This window comes from Molossus molossus, unplaced genomic scaffold (genome assembly GCF_014108415.1).
Source record: "Molossus molossus isolate mMolMol1 unplaced genomic scaffold, mMolMol1.p scaffold_m16_p_4, whole genome shotgun sequence".
Taxonomy (NCBI): Eukaryota; Metazoa; Chordata; class Mammalia; order Chiroptera; family Molossidae; genus Molossus; species Molossus molossus.
This window is the reverse complement of record NW_023425377.1, coordinates 32,953,680-32,974,290: the sequence shown is the minus strand read 5'-3', so window position 1 is coordinate 32,974,290 and position 20,611 is coordinate 32,953,680. Positions and strand designations below refer to the sequence as shown.

The 20,611-nt window shown below is 35.5% G+C and overlaps 1 protein-coding gene and 1 non-coding gene across 7 annotated transcripts in view; both read left to right on the top strand.

The window, feature by feature from the left end:
- The window catches only part of ANKHD1 (ankyrin repeat and KH domain containing 1), a 130,736-nt gene that overhangs the window by 59,693 nt on the left and 50,432 nt on the right, over positions 1–20,611 (top strand). For 4 of the 6 annotated variants that reach the window (XM_036240487.1, XM_036240489.1, XM_036240490.1 and 1 more), the window contains exons 10-11: positions 702–811; positions 13,096–13,152. In XM_036240487.1, the coding sequence (XP_036096380.1) occupies positions 702–811; positions 13,096–13,152 (167 nt within the window). Of the gene's footprint in view, positions 1–701; positions 812–13,095; positions 13,185–20,611 lie in introns of those variants that run through there. The other 2 variants (XM_036240491.1, XM_036240492.1) reach the window with 2 other exon arrangements.
- Positions 19,030–19,092, top strand: LOC118616650. The gene has a single exon (XR_004956635.1). It is a non-coding gene; the product is annotated as a U7 small nuclear RNA (small nuclear RNA).

Below are 20,611 nucleotides of genomic sequence, written 5' to 3'. Positions count from 1 at the left end.
TCATAATTTCCCTAATGTAACCAAGCTAATAACTGACAGAGCCAATATTCAGACTGAGAACTCTTAACATTATTTTTTCTACTACATCACAATGGATCTCATACTGAGCTACTTAGAAACCACAAGCTAAGCTAAAGGTGCTATTTCTGCTTTGTCTTTCATTGTCTTTGGGCCTTTTTGGTTGGTCAGATTTAGGAAATATTTACTTTTCTTACAGATAAAATACATCATGAGTTCATGTTAATACTTCCAATTCAGAACCTTAGGGTTCTTACTTAACCTAAGCAACCTCATATCTGTGTTTTCTCTTAATCATGCCAAAAATTTCACTTTTTACCAAAGGATTACTCATTTGATTTTTACCATAATATCTATAGAACTGTCTCAGAATACAACACTACCACCAACCAATATGATTTCTGAAAACTGGTAACTTTTTGTTTTTGTAGCTCTTTTATTTCTTAGGGTATATTTTACTGGAGATGTGTAGGCAGATTTTGCTGTGTCCTAAAATCATTTGGTATAGTTCCTTTCTGTGTGGCTAAAAGCACTTTTACAGGGCATATTTAAAGGAAAATTCGGATATTTAAAATACATACCGATATTTACATACTTTATCAATTTCACCATATTGCAAAATTGAACTGTTTAATATAATTTATAATTCATAAGGTAAATGTATGATTTTTTTTGTTTGCTAGGTGCTAATGTTCATGCTACAACAGCAACAGGAGACACTGCTTTAACCTATGCTTGTGAAAATGGACATACGGATGTTGCAGATGTTTTACTTCAAGCAGGGGCTGATTTAGTAAGATATTTTTAATTTCAAATATTTTTTTGTTAATTCTTATTCATTTATTTTTAACATTTAGAAAAAAAACTAGTGAAAATCTATAGTTTGCATGCTTTGTATAAAATAATTTTAAAAAAATAGTTTGGCTATACTAATTTTATTGCATTTATTAACAATTTTAAAACACTTAGTATAAGGTATATATTTCATTTCCTAGGTAAAACTGTTAGTCTGTTTCTCTCACTCACCTCAATCCCAATGAACAGTCTTAAACTTTTAAACTGCCCTTTATTAGACATATTATAAATTCAATGATAAGTTTACAGAATAAAATAACCTGTCAAGCCCTGGCTGGTTTGTTTCATTGGTTATAACATTGGCCCGTGGGCCAGACGATCCCAGGTTCGATTCCTGGTCAAGGGCACATACCTGGGTTTTAGGTTCAATCCTGGCCCTGGTCGGTGTCATGTAGGAGACAACCAGTCGGTTGGTTTGTCTCTCTCACACTAATGTCTCTCTCTCTCTCTTTCTCTCTCTCTTCCCCCCCTCCCTTCCTCTCCCTCTTCCTCTTTCTCTCCCTCTCTCCCTTTCTCCCCCACTTCGCCCCTTTCACTCTTTCTCAATATCTTGCTCACTGATGTGGCTCAGTGGATTGAGTGTTGTCCCATTGACTGAGAGGTCCTGGTTTGATTCCCGGTCAGGGCATATGGCTGGGTGCATGCTTAATCCCCAGTAGGGAGCATTGCAGGAGGCAGCCGATTGATGTTTCTCTCTCACATGAATATTTCTCTCTCTCTCTCCCTTTCTTTCTCTCTAAAAAAAAATCAATGAGCTCTGGCCGGTTTGGCTCAGCGGTTAGAGTGTTGGCCTGCGGTCCGGAGAGACCCGGGTTCGGTTCCCGCTAAGGGCATGTACTTCGGTTGCAGTTTGTCCCCGGCCCTGGTTGGTCGTGCGGGTGGCAGCCACTCGATGTGTCCCTTCACGTCGATGTTTCTCTATCTCTCTCTCTCTCTCCCTCCCACTCTATCTGTACAAAAAAATGGAAAAATGTCCTCGGGTGAGGATAAAAAAAAAATAATAATAAAATAAAAAATAAAACAAAAATAAAAAAATCAAAAAAATCAATGAAAACATATTTTAAAAATCAGTGGAGCCCTGGCTAGGCTCAGCGGTTAGAGTGTCAGCCTGTGGACCAGAGTCACGGGTTTGATTCCAGTCAAGGGCATATACCTTGGTTGCGGTTTAGTCGTGCTGGAAGCAACCAATCAATTTGTCTCTTTCATGTCGACGTTTCTCTGTCCTCTCTCTCTCTTTTCCTCCCTCCCTCCAACTCTATCTGAAGATAAATGGAAAAATATCCTCAGGTGAGGATTAACAAAAAAAAAGAATAACCTATCAAATCACTTTGAGTGATTTCTTTTGTTTCTTCAATTGGACTTTAAAAACAAAGATATCTTTCTAACAAAATTATTAAAATATTCTATTATTTTTCTGTTCTTTTAGTATTTTCTACTTTAGCTTTTCAAACATTCAAATTAGATGGCAGATTCATATGTATGATAATCCCTACAACTGTGGAAATTGTAAATCATATCCTACTTAAAGGTTTATGCTTCTTGCTGAAATGGTGTGCTTTGAATCATTTTTATTTTGTGAGGGTACTTTAAGCTGCTTTCTAGAGTTTCTCACAGAATTCCTTAATGTATTTCATAAAAATTTATGAAACATGTTATAATGAATCAAGTTTATTAGTTTCATTTATTTGGAAAAAACTGTGCAAGTATAGCCTTTTAAACTATTTCTAATAACAAACATTCCCAAATAGACACCTGAGATTATTAGAAAATACTTGTTGACTAAAGTAAATGTATAATATAATTATTCCATTAATTACTATTTCTATTAATACTAAATATTATAACAACACTAGCATGCATTCATTCTTTTTTTTAATCCTCACCCGAGGACAATTTTCCACTTTTTGCTCAGATAGAGTGGGAGGGAGAGAGAGAGAGAGATATAGACGTGAAAGGGACACATCAAGTGGCTGCCTCCCGCACGACCCAACCAGGGCCAGGGACAAACTGCAACCAAGGTACGTGCCCTTAGCGGGAACCAAACCCAGGTCTCTCTGGACCGCAGGCCGACGTTCTAACTGCAGAGCCAAACTGGCCAGGGCTCATTCTTATTAATTAGGATCTGCTCTATCATTTAGAATTTCTGAGGTGTACTTTTTTATTTGAGAATTTGGACAAACATGTTAAGCAGATTTCAGTCTTCTTTCTTTCTATATCATTTTCCTTTTTTATTTTTTTAAATATGTTTTTATTGATTTTTAGAGAGAGAAAAGGTAGAGGGAGATAGAAACATCAATGAAAGAGAAACATTGATCGACTGTCTCCTACATACCCCTTACTGGGGATGGAGCCTACAATGTGGGCATGTGCTCTTACCTGGAATTGAACCGGTGACCTCCTGGTGCTTGGGACAATACTCAACCAACTGAGCCATATTGGCCAGGCTCTTTTTTTGTTTTTAGAGTTGCTTTGGGTCATCTATAAAAATTAAGAATTGGAGTATTTCACCACTTGAAATAAAGAAATAGAGTAGAGCATGAAAGCTTAGATACTATAAACAAATTTAATACTCTTATCCTCTGAATTCTTACCTGAATTCTCTCTTCCATTTTTCTACAATAAAGTCACTTTCTTAAACTGTTTATTGAGTTTTTCTGAAAATATTAAATAGGAAAAAGGAACTGTCTTTTAAATGTGTTCTAATGTATAGCAAAATCTTACTGATTTTGATGGACTGAAATAGAAATCTGTTATGAAGTATTTTCAAATGTTTTATTTGTATAGTTTTCTGGAATTACGTACTGTTTGTGATAAGAGTTCCTTAGATGATTTACATTAAATGAACAGATAGATTTGAATTTGCTGTTTTACATTCAAAATATAAGATTTAAAAATGGCTCAGGTAAATACATACATATATATATATAAATTTTTTTTTTTTTAATCCTCACCCGAAGATACTTTGCCATTTATTTTCAGGCAGAGTGGGAGGGAGAGAGAAAGAACCATCAATGCGAAAGAGACACATCGACTGGTTGCCTCCTGTACAACCCGGACCAGGGCTGGGGACTGAACTGCAATGGAGGTGCATTCCCTTGACTGCTATCAAACCCATGACCCTTTGGTCCTCCGGCTGACACTCTTACTGCTGAGCCACACTAGCCAGGGCTATATTTTTTAATTAAATACAAAAGTAATACTGTTGTTTTGTTTTTGTTAATCCTCACTTGATATTTTTTTCCATTGATTTTTTATTTTTATTTTTTTATAGAGAGATTGGAAAGGAGGGAGGGGTGAAATGAGAGGGAGAGAGAGAGAAACATCAGTATGAGAGAGACACATCCCTCATGAGCTCTGATGGGCCCTTGACCAGGAATAGAACCTAAGACCCTTCTGGCCAACGCTCTAGAGCAAAGCCAGTCAGGGCTTAACATAAGTATTTATTTTTCTATTTGACAATCTATCTTTGCAGTCATATTACATGTAATTATAATATAGTTGTTTTCAATTTTTTCCACTTTATTTTTCATAATCTTCATATTATTACATAGGCTATATGTTTATAACTCTTGCATAATATTTCATTAAGTTAATGAACCATAATCATTCACTTACTATTGAAGTTTTTATTTGCTTTTCATTTTTTTTACAGTTAGATTTAATAACTTTATATGCATAATTGTTTTTCTTCTTTTCAGTTATATATTGATTTTTAACTTTTAAATATATAGTGCCTATTTCACACTTTTGTGCTCTAGACAGACATTTCAATTTTAATAATAGTTATTTTCCTAATTATATATTATATATAGAAGATGTGGAAAGAATGGAAAAGTATAGTAAGTTTGGTATTTAAAACCTGTTAGTAAACTTTTTAATTTCAGACTTTACTGTAAGCCAGAGACGGGAAAAAGACCTAGTCAAATACAAGAAATGAGTAAAGCAGGCATTACAGTCCCTGAGTCCTGAGAAAAATTACTGATAATTCTTATTAGCTGGACCTAACAAGGCAGTGGCATCTTTCTTGTTTTTCATTCTTTGCTGCAGTCTCCTAGTATCTGTTTTAGGCTATAATAATTTCCTCCAGTGGTTTGTGGATGAAAGACTCTCCATTCCCATTGCACAGAGTGTAGATATAGTCCATTCCTGGTATTCCATAGGTTTGTTCTTGATATCTAGGTTTGATAGTTCTTTAAGTTAAATAGATGTTTTTGTGGGCTGGCTGAGAATCTTCATTTTTGGGAACTATCTTTAACCTCACTTTTAAATAAGGATGTACAAATAAACCTTTGGAACACAATCTGGACCAACTCTCAAGCCTTAATTAGATTTTGGAATTTAACTTTTGCCATAATTCAAGGTTTTGATATTATAATTTTTAAAAGGAGCTTAAAAACTGTTGTTTATCATTCTTTAAAATATTCTGCACTAGAGTCAGTTAAGATATTAATTATTTTTCAGTCCTAGCCAATGTGGGCCAGTGGTTAGAGCGTTGGCTCAAACACAAAAGGGTCACAGGTTCAATTCATGGTCAAAGATATGTACCTGCGGTGCAGGTTCAATCCTTAGCCCTGGTTGGGGCTCATGCAGGAGACAACCAATTGATGTATTTCTCTCACATTGATGTTCCTCTCTCCCTCCCTCCCTCTCTCTCTCTCCCCTTTCCTCCCTCCCTTCCACTGTCTCTGAAAATCAATGAAAAAAATATCCTCAGGTGAAGATTAACACACACACACAAAACATTTTAATGCAACAATTTGGTTTTCTTATATTGTTCCCTGAGATAAAACTGAGAAGTTTTAGGGCTTCTCATTCTAAATGTGTAGTAGGTATAATTGAGAACTTAGTTTTAAAGGAAATGCAGAAAATTGTATATTTATTGCTTTTTTTTTAATCCTCACCCGAGGACATTTTTCCATCTTTTGTACAGATAGAGTGGGAGGGAGAGAGAAGAAGAGAGAGAGAGAGAGAAACATCGACGTGAAAGGGACACATCGAGTGGCTGCCACCCGCACGACCAACCAGGGCCGGGGACAAAGTGCAACCGAAGTACGTGCCCTTAGCGGGAACCGAACCCGGGTCTCTCTGGACCGCAGGCCGACGCTCTAACCGCTGAGCCAAACTGGCCAGGGCTATTTTTTTTTTTTTTTAATTTATTTTTTTGTTCAGGTAGAGTGGGAGGGAGAGAGAGGAACAGAGAGAGAGAGAGAAACATTGATGTGAAAGGAACACTTCGAGTGGCTGCCACCCGCACGACCGACCAGGGCCGGGGACAAACTGCAACCGAGGTACGCGCCCTTAGCGGGAACCGAACCCGGATCTCTCAGGACCGCAGGTTGATGCTCTAACTGCTGAGCCAAACCGGCCAGGGCTATTTATTGCTTTTTAAAATTCACAACCAGAATTGATGGCATACTGGAGCATTTTCAACTGTATGGGACGATGCTCCAACCAACTGAGCCACCCAGCCAGGGCCAGACTCCTATAGTTTTTGAGCCACTGCTCTGTTGTCTTGTATTATTAACTCTAAACCATTCTCAACAATTACTGGTCTGTAGACTAAAAAAAAGGCAGCACTGGCTGGTTTGGCTCAGCGGTTGGCGCGTCGGCCTGCAGACCAGAGAGTCATGGGTTCGGTTTCCACTAGGGGCACATTCCAAAAGAAAAAGAAAAAGAAAATAGACTAAAAGGCAGAGTTTTAATATTTCATAATTGTTCTCATCTCTATAGCTTACTTCAGCTTAAGCATTTATGGCTTGATTTCTTTTACATAGTCTTCTGGCTCTCTGCCCCCTCCCCCTCCTTTCAGTTTTACTTCTCAAGTTCAAGGTGGAGAATTTGCATAGTTAACTATTGAACAGTATAATTTGGATTATAAAACACTACTTATTTCTTTTTTTTTTTTTTTTTTTTTTTTTTTTTTTTTTTTATCATCCTCACCCGAGGACGTTTTTCCATTTTTTGTTCAGGTAGAGTGGGAGGGATAGAGAGGAACAGAGAGAGAGAGAAACATCGATGTGAAAGGGACACATCGAGTGGTCGCCACCCACACAACCAACCAGGGCCGGGGACAAACTGCAACCGAGGTACATGCCCTTAGCGGGAACCGAACCCGGGTCTCTCCGGACCGCAGGCCGACGCTCTAACCGCTGAGCCAAACCGGCCAGGGCAACACTACTTATTTCTTTGTTTCTTGCTTTTAACTTCAACCTACTTTGTTCTCTATGTTTTCCTGGTTTCTGTGCCCAACCCTTTTATTGTTAAAGACATGATCCTTGTGTATGAAACATGACTGCATCAAGTCAGAGTTTCCAGAAGCCCTAATGATAGTTTATAGATAGTATGTGAGAGGCGATTTGATTTGATGAGTTTTTGTGTTTTTCAAATCATTTGTGAAGATTGTAGAATCTTTCTCTTTTCATCATGGCATATTAATTTCAGCTTAAAACTTTGGTTCATTTGTTAAGATAGAAGAAATATTTGTCATCTTTAGAATTTCCTTCATGTGTATTTTCCAACAAAGCTAAAGTTGGAATGGGAGAGAAGGTGATATATCGATCAGGTAATTAAGTATTCTTTCCTTGTCTCTAGTTCCTTGGCCTTTTATTTCTAGAAGTCATATACCATAGTATAATTGATCAGTAGGTTCTAAACACAAGGAGAATTTCCCATAAAAACAACTAACCATAGATATTAGAGAAGGTAAGTACATTCTGGTTATGTCTTACCAAAAGATTTTGTGACCCAGCTTAGCATTATATATAGGCCTCCATTGCTATTCAAAAGTAAATCTACCTAAAGGAAGAACTGCCTTTGAAAGGCATCTTATTATCCTAGATCTGAATGGAGGTCCAAAAAGAACTCATGCCACTGAACGTTAGTCAAGGCACCAAAATTTTCATCATAACCATCACTGATTTATAACCAGATATATGCTGCATGTTCTCATCTGTAAGATGAAATGTAGTATTATTTTTCTGTATTATTTTACCAAGGTTGTGTAATATATTCTTACTTTGACTCTGTTGGTTGTCCTTAGGCAAATCACTTAAATTCTCTGATGATTTTTTTTTTTTTATCCTACTCCTCTTCATCCTTTTCCTTTTTTTATGAGGGGTTTGGACCAAATGTTCTTCAGTGACCTAGCTTAAGAAATCTAACTTTATGATTTCTAATGAATAAGTTAACCAACTACCTACCTGTTAGATGAACTAGATGATCGTGAGTGCTTTGTTAGCCCAAGAATGTGTAAAGTGCTATGAGAATCCTCTAAGAAAATGAATTTTTAAAATATACCTCATTGTTTATAATAATGGTGATAAGCATTATATAAATTATTCTATTTCTTAAAATCTATGTATCCTAAGTGACCCCAATCATTATTTTGGGGGTCATTTGTAATAAATAAATAACAGAGTTAGCTTACTATAAACTATTTTATAGTCCGGCTGTTGTGGTTCAGTGGTTGAGCGTCGACCCATGCACAAAGAGGTCACCGGTTCAATTCCTGGTTAGGGCACATGCCCAGGTTATGGGCTCGATCCCCAGTGTGGGGCATGCAGGAGGTGGGCAATCGATGTTCTCTCTCATCGATGTTTCTGTCTCTCCCTCTTACTTCTTCTGTCTCTAAAAAATCAATAAAGGAAAAAAATTTTTAAATATACTATTTTATAGATTATTTTAATAGATAAAAGTTATTAGTCCCTAAAATGCATGGTCAATTTAGTAAGGCTGCCCCAATAAAGAATAGTCTGTCATTATAATGCTAAATCATTATCTCTTTCACCATAAGTCTTTTACTATCAATATTTTGTCTTACTTAAATATTGTCAAGGAAGTAGGAAGATTTTTCTCAACATGGATTTTTGTTTGCAGTAAACTGTTTCCTCTTCCCTTGTGAAATACTAAAGTTAGTCAAGAATATAGTCTCTCTGGGTTTCTTTGGAATTATTCAGTTATAAATGTATTCTTGTTTTCCTGCAAGTACAGTTTATTTTAAGTAGCAAAGTAAACTTGTATTACATCATCTTCCTTTCATGTTTTATGTCTTAAAACTTTTCAAAATTTCCTTTGTTTAGGATTGGTTTATCAGCTTTGGCTTGCAAATATACATGAGAATTGAAAAATAAGGAAAATGCCATTTTACTTTAAGATGTTTGTCACCTTGAAGATAGGGGTGGAAGAGGGAGAGGGTACCCATGGGCATGAAGTAGAACATAGTTTCTTTTTTTTTTAATCCTCACCCGAGGACATTTTTCCATTTTTTTTGTTCAAATAGAGTTGGAGAGAGAGAGAGAGAAACATCGACATAAAAGGGACACATCCAGTGGTTGCCACCCGCACAACCCAACCAGGGCCGGGGACAAACTGCAACCGAAGTATGTGCCCTTAGCAGGAACCGAACTCGGGTCTCTCTGGACCGCAGGCCAACGCTCTAACTGAGCCAAACTGGCCAGGGCAGAACATAATTCCTTTTTTTATGCTTATAATGAATCTCCTGTAGATGAAATGGATCAGGGAAAATAAAAAGAAGTATGGTAGGCATATAGTGTTACTAATTATGGAGTTTTTGCTCTATTGGATAATAGTTGGTCCTATATCATTTGGTTATTTTCCTCTTTGCCATTGCTAAATTATTGCTTAACAAAGCCTTAAAATTATTTGAGCCCTGGCTGGTGTTGCTCAGTGATTAGAGCATTGGCCCACACACCGTACGGTCACTGGTTCGATTCCTGGTCAAGTGCACATACCCGGGTTGCAGATTCGATCCCCGGCCCCGGGTTGGGGCGCGTGTGAAGCGACCAGTCATTATGTCTCTCTCTCACATCTATGTTCCTCTCTCTCTCTTTCTCTCTCTCACCTCACCCTCTTCCCCTTCCCTCCCTCCCTCCCTTCCACTCTCTCTAAAAAGCAGTGGAAAAAGTATCATGGAGTGGGGATTAACAAAAACAACAAAATTACTTGAAAAAATGTATGTTTTTAAATTTTTTAAGTAGGTAATACCTTTACATGGTTCAAAATCACAAAGTATAAAAATGTTTCATGGCTACCCATTTCTGTCTCTTTTGGCAATCAATGTTGTTTATTTCTTGGATCCTTCCAGAGATACTTTATGTAGTATGATGAAAAGTCACATATACTGAAAGAAATATTCTTATCAATGTTTAATTCTTCATATAATTCTTCATATAATTTCTTACTGAAATAGAATTTTTTTTTATTACCGATTTTCTCTGTTGTGTTGACGATAGATTTTAAGGGTTTATTATTTTTACTGTTTTATTAAAAATTTTAGTACTTTTGCACTGATGAAGGTATTGGGTCCTTTGAATATGTCACAGTGGTCTATCACTGATTTTCTTTCCTAACCATAAAGTAAGCTCCCTGACCCTTGTTGCTTTCCTTGGACTGTATTCTACCAGCCAAATGAACATTGGGGGACATTTTCCTAGAATAATCGAGCTAATGGAAGTATTAGCACCCTATGGTTCTTACTCCTGGAATTTATTTTTTTAATGACATTTGATACAGACTTCCCTTAAAAGTAAGAAAAAAATTTGAAGATTCAGTTTGTTTATCTATATTAAATCTTATGAAATAGAAATGTGGACCAGGTCCTCTTTCATTTAAGCAATACATTGTATGTCCTTCTGGACATTTCTATACTCCCAAGTGTATGTATATTCTGTGTATGTGGGCTATATGTCTTTTTTTAGATGAGTAGATTTATTACCACATACACTTTCCTGCAACTTTTTTCTTATTAGTATTTTTCTATGTCAGTTCCTATGGATTTCTCATTCCTTTTCACAGTTATTTCTTACTAGTTATTTATTCCTAAACATCTGGGTTATTAGGTTTAAATATCACAAATGGTATTGCACTAAATATTGTTAAGTACGTTTACATATCTTTTCTACTTTTGTGAATATATCTATATGGATAAATTCCTAGATGTGAAATTCTGGTTATCCAAGGGCCCACATCTAAAATAGTGATAGCTGCTTTCAAATTGGTCAAAAATGCTGAACCAGTCTATTCCATTAACAATTGAGATTTCTTGATTTCCCACAGTCTTATTAACATGAGTTAGATTTATTTTTCTTTCTTCCTTTCTTGATGGTGTAATTTTTATAATCTTTGATCTTAGTCCCATGTTTGTTTTAACTAAAATATCTTCCTGTGTTCCATATATCCTATGAGCTGCTCATTATTTGCTCCCAAATCTTTCGTGAACTATATAAAATAGAGGTATAAAGTTACTTTCTGGAAGAATATTCAGACATCATTTACAAATGCAAATTTTGAAATATTTTCTTAATTTCTTTAAAGAACAAATTTATTTTTAAAAATCAAATATTCAGACAGTATCTATTGACTTCATTCTGAAAGAGGGGATTAAATGTATCTTTCACCATAGAATTTTCAAGAGTTATTCTATTTCTCCCAGTTGTTTGACTTTAACAACTTTATATTTAGGTGGATTCAAGTGTTTATTTTACTAGTGTTTCATATTATATAGCTTGTTGATCCCTGAGTGCCTGAACTTGACTCACTTTTAGCTGGCTGACATTGGTATTTTGATTTGAATTTACTCCTCTCCTCTGAAAAAAAAAGTTCACAGGTGCTTCCATTTTTGAGACTATTGTACATTGTATTTATAAATGAATATTACCATATATAAAATTATTGACTCACTTGTTTTTTTCCTCCTCAAAATTCTAAACCCCTCTATCCTATCTTGTGGTATTGAATATTGCCAATGCCTGCTAGAATATTCCCCCATTATATGTAAGTAATTTATGTTTCTGCCTGGATTATCATAAGATTCTTTCATTATACTTAAACCTCTTTGATTTCACCAGGATGTGTCTTGTTGTTTATTATCCAATATTAGTTTTTCCTGGAAAACAGTGAGTGCTTTTTAACTGAAGATTTTTACTACTGCTGTTACTCTTCCTTCTCCTCTTTCCTCTCCAACCCTTCCTCCTCCTCCTTCTTTTGTTTTCTTTTTATATCCTTGAATACTTCTTTTTCTATTCTGATTTCATCTGAGATGTTTATTATCTATATATTAGATCTCCCTTATTTGTATTGTATTCATTCTTTTCATTTCTTTCTCCGTTTCCTCTGCATTGTTTCTCTCAAGGTCATCTTTTAGATCACTATTTTTTTCTGTATACTTGTTGCTTCTAGTGTGGTTTTCATGGTTTCAGTATTACTTAGTTTCTTCTGCTCTTCCAACTCCCGTTTAAATCTCCTCTTGCTGTTGTATCATTTTGTTCAGCTATTTAAAGAATTTATGTTCTCTTTAATTTATTTGGAAGTTTGACCTACATTTTATTACTTTTATTTTTGTAGGAACTTCTTAATAGGTTCTGAATTGGATACTTTGTGCTTGTTATTCATATTTGAATGGGGCTTGCCATTGTTGAAAATCATATAGGGGTGGGGCAGGGAGAGGAAGTGAGCCTTAAAAAATGTAGTTGTCTCACAATACTTTCTCACCCAATCTCTACCATACAAGCATGCTTCCACACATCTCCCAGATAGGATGTAGGAGTGACTTAGAGTGAAGACCTCTAGGCTACATTTCTTTTATTTGGAGACTTATTTGACTCTGGTTAGTGACTGCAAAGCTTATTACTATTTCCTCAATTATATCCCTGTCTCACCTTCAAATACTTTGTCTCTATCAGGAGTCTAGATCTAGAAACAATACAGATATTCTGTCTCTCAAGTTCTTTGAAGGTTCCTGTTTTAGTTGAAAAGTATAAGCACTAAGTACATTTATAATAGGGGGGCTACATAACTATGTAATTACCTTATAATATTTTTCTTACTTTTTATCCCAACTTGTAATATCCCCAAATCTTTTAATTATTTTCTTTGGTTAGATGGTAAAAGATATTATTTTTTATTTTTTGCCTTTAGTTGTTTGGAGACAAAGGCATGAATTCAAATAATTCAGCAGAATTATATCTGTATATATATGAAGCTTTATATTGAAGTTATATTAGTAGAGAATCACATTATCACACCCTTTAAAAAATCATGCTCTGCTCCTGAGATTATGGTCTCTACAGATGAGAATCTTTTTAGTTGAAGACCCTGAGTTAAAGCCCAGCATCTGAAGTACCAATCAGTCACAAGGTCTTCATGGCCAAATGTGATTTTCATTTTTGGAATAAGATCCGTGAGTTCTTCTTTTTCCTTTCACAGGACAAGCAGGAGGACATGAAGACTATTTTGGAGGGCATAGATCCGGCCAAGCATCAGGTGAGGGTGGCCTTTGATGCTTGTAAGCTACTACATAAAGAATAGATGATGTAGGTAACCAGAACTCTGGATATCTGAATTCCAGCCAAGACGTTCCAGGACCCTGGTGGGTGACAAAGGAAATCCTCTGCAACTGAAAAAGATTATGAAGTTTAAATAAAAAGAGATTTACATTACTAGTCATTTGCTTCCTTAGTATTCTTTTTATGTGGTATTCCTAAAAAATCTTTTAGGTGGAAATAGATTTTCTTACTCAGATAATTCTTTTGTATTCTCCCTTATTGGGAGAGTTAAGATACCCCAGAGAAAACGTCTCAATTATGAAGTCCTTTGCATTCAACTTTATTCATCAGAAATCTGAAACTTAGATTTAGGTGATGTATTGGATTTTAAAATATAATTCTCAGATAAACAAAAATATTAGTTATATTATTTATATATTATTCATGCCCTAATTTATATAAATTTTAAATGTTCTCAAAATTGTCTTCTATTACCTCATTCTGAAATTGATTTTTAAGGAGGTGAATACTTATCCATAGGCAGACATTTCTTTTCTTTTGGGAAAAAAAAAATGTGGAATTTGTGCCTGATGGTTTTAAAACTCAAGCAATGTTAATATCCATTGTAATCCAGAGAGATTTGTTTAAACTCAGGAGCAGTGCTTAATTTATAAATTATGAGTAAGTTATGATTGGATGACAGTTTTAACTTAGGCCATCTAAAATAAATTTTTCAGTATCAAGCCACTCATTATAATGCTTATTAAATATCTTCATTAATGGCTTGACTAAGAAGTTGTTATATTCTGATTTGAACAAAGTAAATCAATTTATTTAACAAAATATTATGTTAAAATGTGAACTTTTACTCAGTTTGTTTAATATCTCAGGCTCCTATCGAGAATGTAAAACTGAGTGTTATTTCAGATAAGATAATTTTTCTCCTTGGATTTGGTAAAGAAAATGTGATTATAAATCTCTCTCCCTAGTTGTAAGTCTTAAAACTTAGGATACTTTTTAAAAATGAGGTTTGCAACCCCGCTAGAGGTTCAGATTCAGCAGATTTAAAATGGGAGTCTGCATTTTAACTAATAATCCAGGAGATTCTAATGACATATCCTCTATATTCCACACTTTGAGCCATTGCTGGAGTCTGTACAGATTATTCTGCATCATTGTAGAGTTGTATTCTATTTTCATTTTTGCTTTATAATCAATTATTCTTCCTTCATCCAAACTGAATAAGCTTGGTTTTTCTTTGTTGTGACTTTTAGAAATTAACCTAAACAAAAATCCCTAGAACAGTTCTCTTTTCCATCTTAATTCTCCTGAGAGATATGAATCTCATCAGTAACAGTAGATCATTAAGGTAATGATGAATATACAATAGTGGGTTGGAAGAATATACTCTGCGGGGGAGACTATCAGAATCCTCTTGTACATATGTAGTATAAAACAGTCTACCTCACCTCTCTGTGATTCTGGTCCTTCTCCCTAGACAATGTTCTCCAACTCCAAGAAAACTCTACCTCTTGTGATATAGTTAAAAACCTTATATATAGTCTGACTGGTGTGGGTCAGTGGTTGAGTGTCAACCCTTTGCATCAAGAGGTTGCCTGTTCGATTCCCAGTCAAGGCACATGCCCAGGTTGCGGGCCTGATCCCTAGTGAGGGGCATGCAGGAGGCGGCCAGTCAATGTTCTCTCTCATCGATGTTTCTCTCTCTCTCTTCCTCTCCCTTCCTCTTTCTTTAAAATCAATAAAAGGTAAAAAAATATATATTTTTTAAATCCTTATATATATGCCTTGGGTGCCCATAGCTATGATATTAAAGGAAATCAACTTATTTTGAAGAAAATAAACTTAATGTAAAATTGAATTTTCTAATCTAAAACCAAACAGAGGGGGGAAAAAAAGCACCTTTTTTCTCACAGTACTTATTTATCAGAACTAGAACTTTGTAGTGTATTTTACATGGATAAACTTTTAGGGGGCTTATGAGCTATAATTATTCACTTATCAATATATTTCTATCGTTGAGTGATTAACTTACCTTAATAAACTTTAAATATGACCTCCTACTTTTTAAATGTTAACGTTTATTAAGGAATAACATATATACATGCGTATTATTTAATTTTACTACTTAAAACTGGAAAACTTACCAATTTTTTTCTTGATCTAAAACTATATGTGAAATACACAAAATTTCTAATGTTTTTTAAAAGCCAAGTTTTTTTTTTCTGTTATTGTATGTTGAATGAGTCCTTTTCAGCTATCTCAAAGTTGTTTAAACATAAGTACAAATGACTTCCAATCATGAAGGTAAAATCTATTTACCTTTTTGAAACCTCTCTGCTCTCTATCAAGTACATAGACATATTAAATCAAATATGGCGGGGGAGGGGGCAAACTAAACTAAAATGTATCTAGCTATACCCAGAAACAAAATAAAAGAAGTGTGTGGACTAGAAATGGATTATAGATCCACAGTTGAAGCTATAGGCCAAGAAGAATTTAGGCTTAAAAACATGGACAGTGGGACTGGAGTTCCAGCTTCTGGGGGGATATAGGGACCAAACACATCTCACATGGAACAGGCCAACAGTTCTTGTGTACTTGAATGAAACAAGGAGCTGGGACCTTATTGTCCTTCCTGTGAACCAAGATGGGAAAAAAAGCTCTAAGCAGCTTCCCACAGTTGCAGTTAGAAATTAGTTTAATTATCTTTGGTAGAGGGGAGAAGCAAAGAGAGCCGGAACTAAAACCTGGAGAACACCATTCTTTGATTTAGTGAGCAGAACTAAATAATTCCTTGGGACCAGAAACTTAAGATACCAATAAAAGATCTTCTGAAATGGACTTAAAGGGCCAGACAGAAGCAACTGTTAAACCATCTGATTAGAAGGAATACGTTTGTGGCTGGAAATAAAAGAAAAAAACAACTTTCATGCAAAATGAGCTTATTCAGATAAAAAAAATTATAAAGCTTAAGTGCAAATTTATGTCAAGAGAGGTAGTCAAAATGCAAGTACACAAAAAGCAAAATAGGAGACGTCATGCCCAAGAAAATTGAAATAAAAGACTTTAATCCTGAAATTTTTAAACACACTTCAGAGACCAATAGCTGTAAAGCAATGTGAGACAATAAAGCAAAAGATGATAATTATGAATTAAAAACACATGGGTATGAAATAAAGCTTTTTAAACTTTGAGGGAGAAATTGTGAAAATAAAAACTCAATATATAGGATGAACAATATATTGAATGCAGTTGAGTGAAGAATTAGTGAATCCAATGATAAAACAAGAAGTAACATAATATAGTACAAATATGAAGAGAAATTGAAATTGAGAGAAAAAGGATATATTGAGAAGCTCTACCATACATCTATTCGAAGTTCCTGAAGGAAAGATTAGAAATAGAAAGCAGAAGCAATGTTTGAAGAAATAATAATATAGAATTTTCTAGAATTTAAGCCAGATATGAATCTTTGATTGAAAAATGAATCACTAAGCAGAACAAATGAAACTATAGAATTTTAAGGATAAAGAAAAATATCTTAAAAGCTACTGTAGGAAGAAAATGCATTACTTACAAAGGAACAGTAATCAGATGTTTTTTCTTTATTGATTTTTAGAGAGAGAGGAAGGGAGAGGGAGCGAGAGATAGAAACATCAATGAGAGAGAACATCGATTAGCCGCCTCCTGCCTGCCCCATACTGGGGATAGGGCCTACAACCTGGGCTTGTGCCCTGACTGGGAATTGAACCGGTGACCTCTTGGTGCATGGTTGATGCTCAACCACTGAGCCACACTGGCTGGGCAATAATCAGATTTTTGACAACAGATTCTCATCAACGATAATAATTACATCCTGCCACCCGTCCTGTCAGAGTTCAGGGTCTGCTACAGCCAGCCCCACCCTGCTGAGGTTCCCCAAGTTATCTATATACACCACTCCCAGCCAGCAGAGTGATTGTATGTGGAGCACAGTAGACTGTGGCTCAGGATCTCAAACAGCCTCTGCCTTCAGTCTCACCCAAAAGTGAAGCGTGGTGGACTACGCTGAGCCTTAATAAAGCAATGATTGATATCTAAAATAATAATAATCATAAAAGATAGTGGTGGTTAATATCCTCAAAATATCAAGAGAAAATAACAAAATATAGAATTTTGTGCTTAACTACCATTCCAGAGAAGGAAAAATAAGCATATTTTCAGGTCTACAAAGAATAAAAGAGCTTATCACCTAAGACCCTTGCTAAAAGAACAACTAAAAGATGTGTGCATCAGTAAGGAGAAAAATGAATTCTGGAGGAAGGCCTGGGATTCAAGAAACTACGGTAAGCAAATAAATTGGTAAAACTATTATAAATATAAATTTCTTAGTATAAACACTACATTTTTTTTTATCCTAACCCAAAGATATGTTCATTGATTTTAAAGAGAGACACAGAGAAAACACTGATGTGAGAGAGAAACATCAATCAGTTGCCTCCCGTACATGCCCCATCCAGGGATCGAACCCACAACCTTTTGGAGTACAGGATGATGCTCCAACCAACTAAGCCACCTGGCCAGGGGCCTAAATCCTAAAATTTTATGCATAGAACCAAAGTAATACTAAAATTCTAAACAGCAGTAACATGAAATTCAGAAGGATGTGTTAGAAGCTTAAAAGCCATTCTAGAGGAATTGTGTTGTTCAGGAGAGGCAGATCAGACACTAAATAACTTTACATTTAAAAAAAAATTTTTTTTTCCTTTATTGATTTCAGAAAGAGAGGAAGTGAGAGGGAGAGATAGAAATATCGATGAGAGAGAACATCGACTGGCCGATTCCTGCATCTCCCCCAATAGGGATTGGGCCCACAATTTGGGCATGTGTCCTGACTGGGAATCGAACCGGCAACCTCTTGGTGCATGGGTCGATGCTCAACCTCTGAGCCACACCAGCCGGACAATAACTTTACATTTTTTTAAAGAAAAATACATTAGTAATCAGAACAAATATAAACCTGTTGAACCTCAATTGTTAAAAGGCAGACAGCCCAGCTGGTTTGGCAGTGGATTGAGCGTCCTCCCATGGACTGAGAGGTCCTGGTTCGATTCCTCGTCAGGGTACTTGCTCGAGTTGCAGGCTCAGTCCCCAGTAGGGGTCATGCAGGAGGCAGCCTATCGATGTTTCTATCTCTCCCTTCCGCTCTCTAAAAACTCAATAAAACATATATGTACATACATATATATGTATATATGTGTGTGTGTGTGTGTGTGTGTGTGTATTTTTTTTAATCCTCACCTGAGGATATTTTTTCCATTTATCCTCAGAATAGGAGGGAGGGGGAGAGAGGGAGAGAAGGAAAGTGAGAGAAACATCGATGTGAGGGAGACACATTGATTGGCTGCCTTCCGCATGACCCCAACCAGGACCGGAATGAACCGCAACCAAGATACATGCCCCGGCTGGAATTGGACTGGCGACTGGTTTGCGGGCTGACACTAACTGTTGAGCCAAACCGGCCAGGGCAAAAACATATATATATTTTTTAATTGTTAAGAGACTTTTGAATTTAAAATTTAGAAAAGTCTGTTTTCGGGAGACAAATCTACAGCAAAATGACAGGGAAAGGTTGAAAAAATGGTAGAAAAATTACATAAGGCAATATTAATATCAGACAAAGTGGAATTGGGCCAAAAGCATTTTTAGAGATGGTTAAATGCTCCTCCAACTGATACAACAATCTATCCTCCAAGTATAATACAAAATTATAATATTATAACAAAATTTTATCTATATTGTGATGGTAAAATTTTTTTACACTTCTATGAAACTAATAGATCAAACATAAAAATATTGTTAAGAATAGAAAAATCTCTACTTACAGCTCTTTTTGAATTTGTCTTGTAGGTCTTTCAGTTTCTACCAGAAGGCCCTCAAAAATAAAAGAATAGAAAAATCAAGTTTGCTCCTATAAATAAGTAGGCTATGTGCTCTTTTTCAATACATGGACCATGTATAAAAATTGTCATGTTTTAGACCACAGATAGTCTTTAGAACAAACTCCTCAGTCATATGGACTACATTCTCTAATCTCTATTGCTTTAAAATGACAAATCAACAATATAACATTTTTTTAAAATTCTATACATCTAGGATATGAAAAATACTTGTACATAATTCGTGGGTTAAAGAGGCAATCATAGCAAAAATTACAAAGTAGAAATTATTACAAAAACTATTCATCAACTTGGGTGGTCATAGAAGGAAATTTTTATATGTGTATATACATAATGAAAGTAAATTATGCTAATAAAAGAACACCAGCGAAGAAGGAAATAAAGATAAAAGCAGACGTTAATAGAGAAAACAATAACATAAAAAGGAACAGAATAGGTGTGAAGATCGAAATTAAAAGCTGGTTTTTAAAAACTACTGAATTAGATCAAATAAACCAGGGTCTTTCAAAATGAGGAAAGGCACAGGTCAATCATAGACACTTAAAGGGAGTTAGAACTATTTATTTGATAAGGTAGAGATCTTTGAAATTTGTAAGGCAATCATCTGAGCAAGCAATAAATTTGAATGCTTAGATGAAATTAATACTGATTTTCTTTTATTGATTTGAGAGAGAGAGAAATGGAGAGAGGGGGAGAGATAGAAACATCGATGAGAGGGAACATCAATTGGCTGCTTCCTATATGCCTTCCACTGGGGATTTGGCCCACAACTTGAGCATGTGCCCTGACTGAGAATCGAACTAGCAACCTCTTGGTGCATGGGTTGATACTCAACCAATGAGCCACAGCGGCCAGGCTGATATTTTAAATAAATGCATAAATGATCAAAATTGACTTAAGAATAGGAACCCTCAAAAGAACATAACTAGCCTGGCTGGTGTGGCTCAGTGATTGAGCATCAACCCATGCACCAAAAGATTGCTAGTTTGATTCCCAGTCAGGGCACATGCCCAGGTTGTGGGCCCAATCCCCAGTGAGGGGCATGCAGAAGGCAGCCAATCGATGTTCTCTCTCATCGATGTTTATATCTCTCTCCTTCTTCCTTCCTTCCTCTCTCTAAAAATCAATACAGAAAAAAATTTTTTTTTAAAAACAATAACCATATTACAAATTAAATCATTAGTTTAACATGAGCCATCCAATGGTGGTAAGAGCCCAGATGGATTTATAGGTGAGTTTTACCAAATGTTCAAGGAATAGATAATCCCTATATTATTCTAGTTGTTCCCAAGAACAGAGAAAACATGTTAAACTGCACAATATTTAAGTTTATAGCCTTGGAAAAGAATTTTCTGTATTTATAAAAGAAAATCATAATGTATATTCTGAAATTTTATTTATCTTTAACAAATATGGCTGTACTAATAAGCACAATATTCATAGGTAATATATACAAATTTGATTTTTATTTTAAAAGGAGTTAGTGGTCATATATTT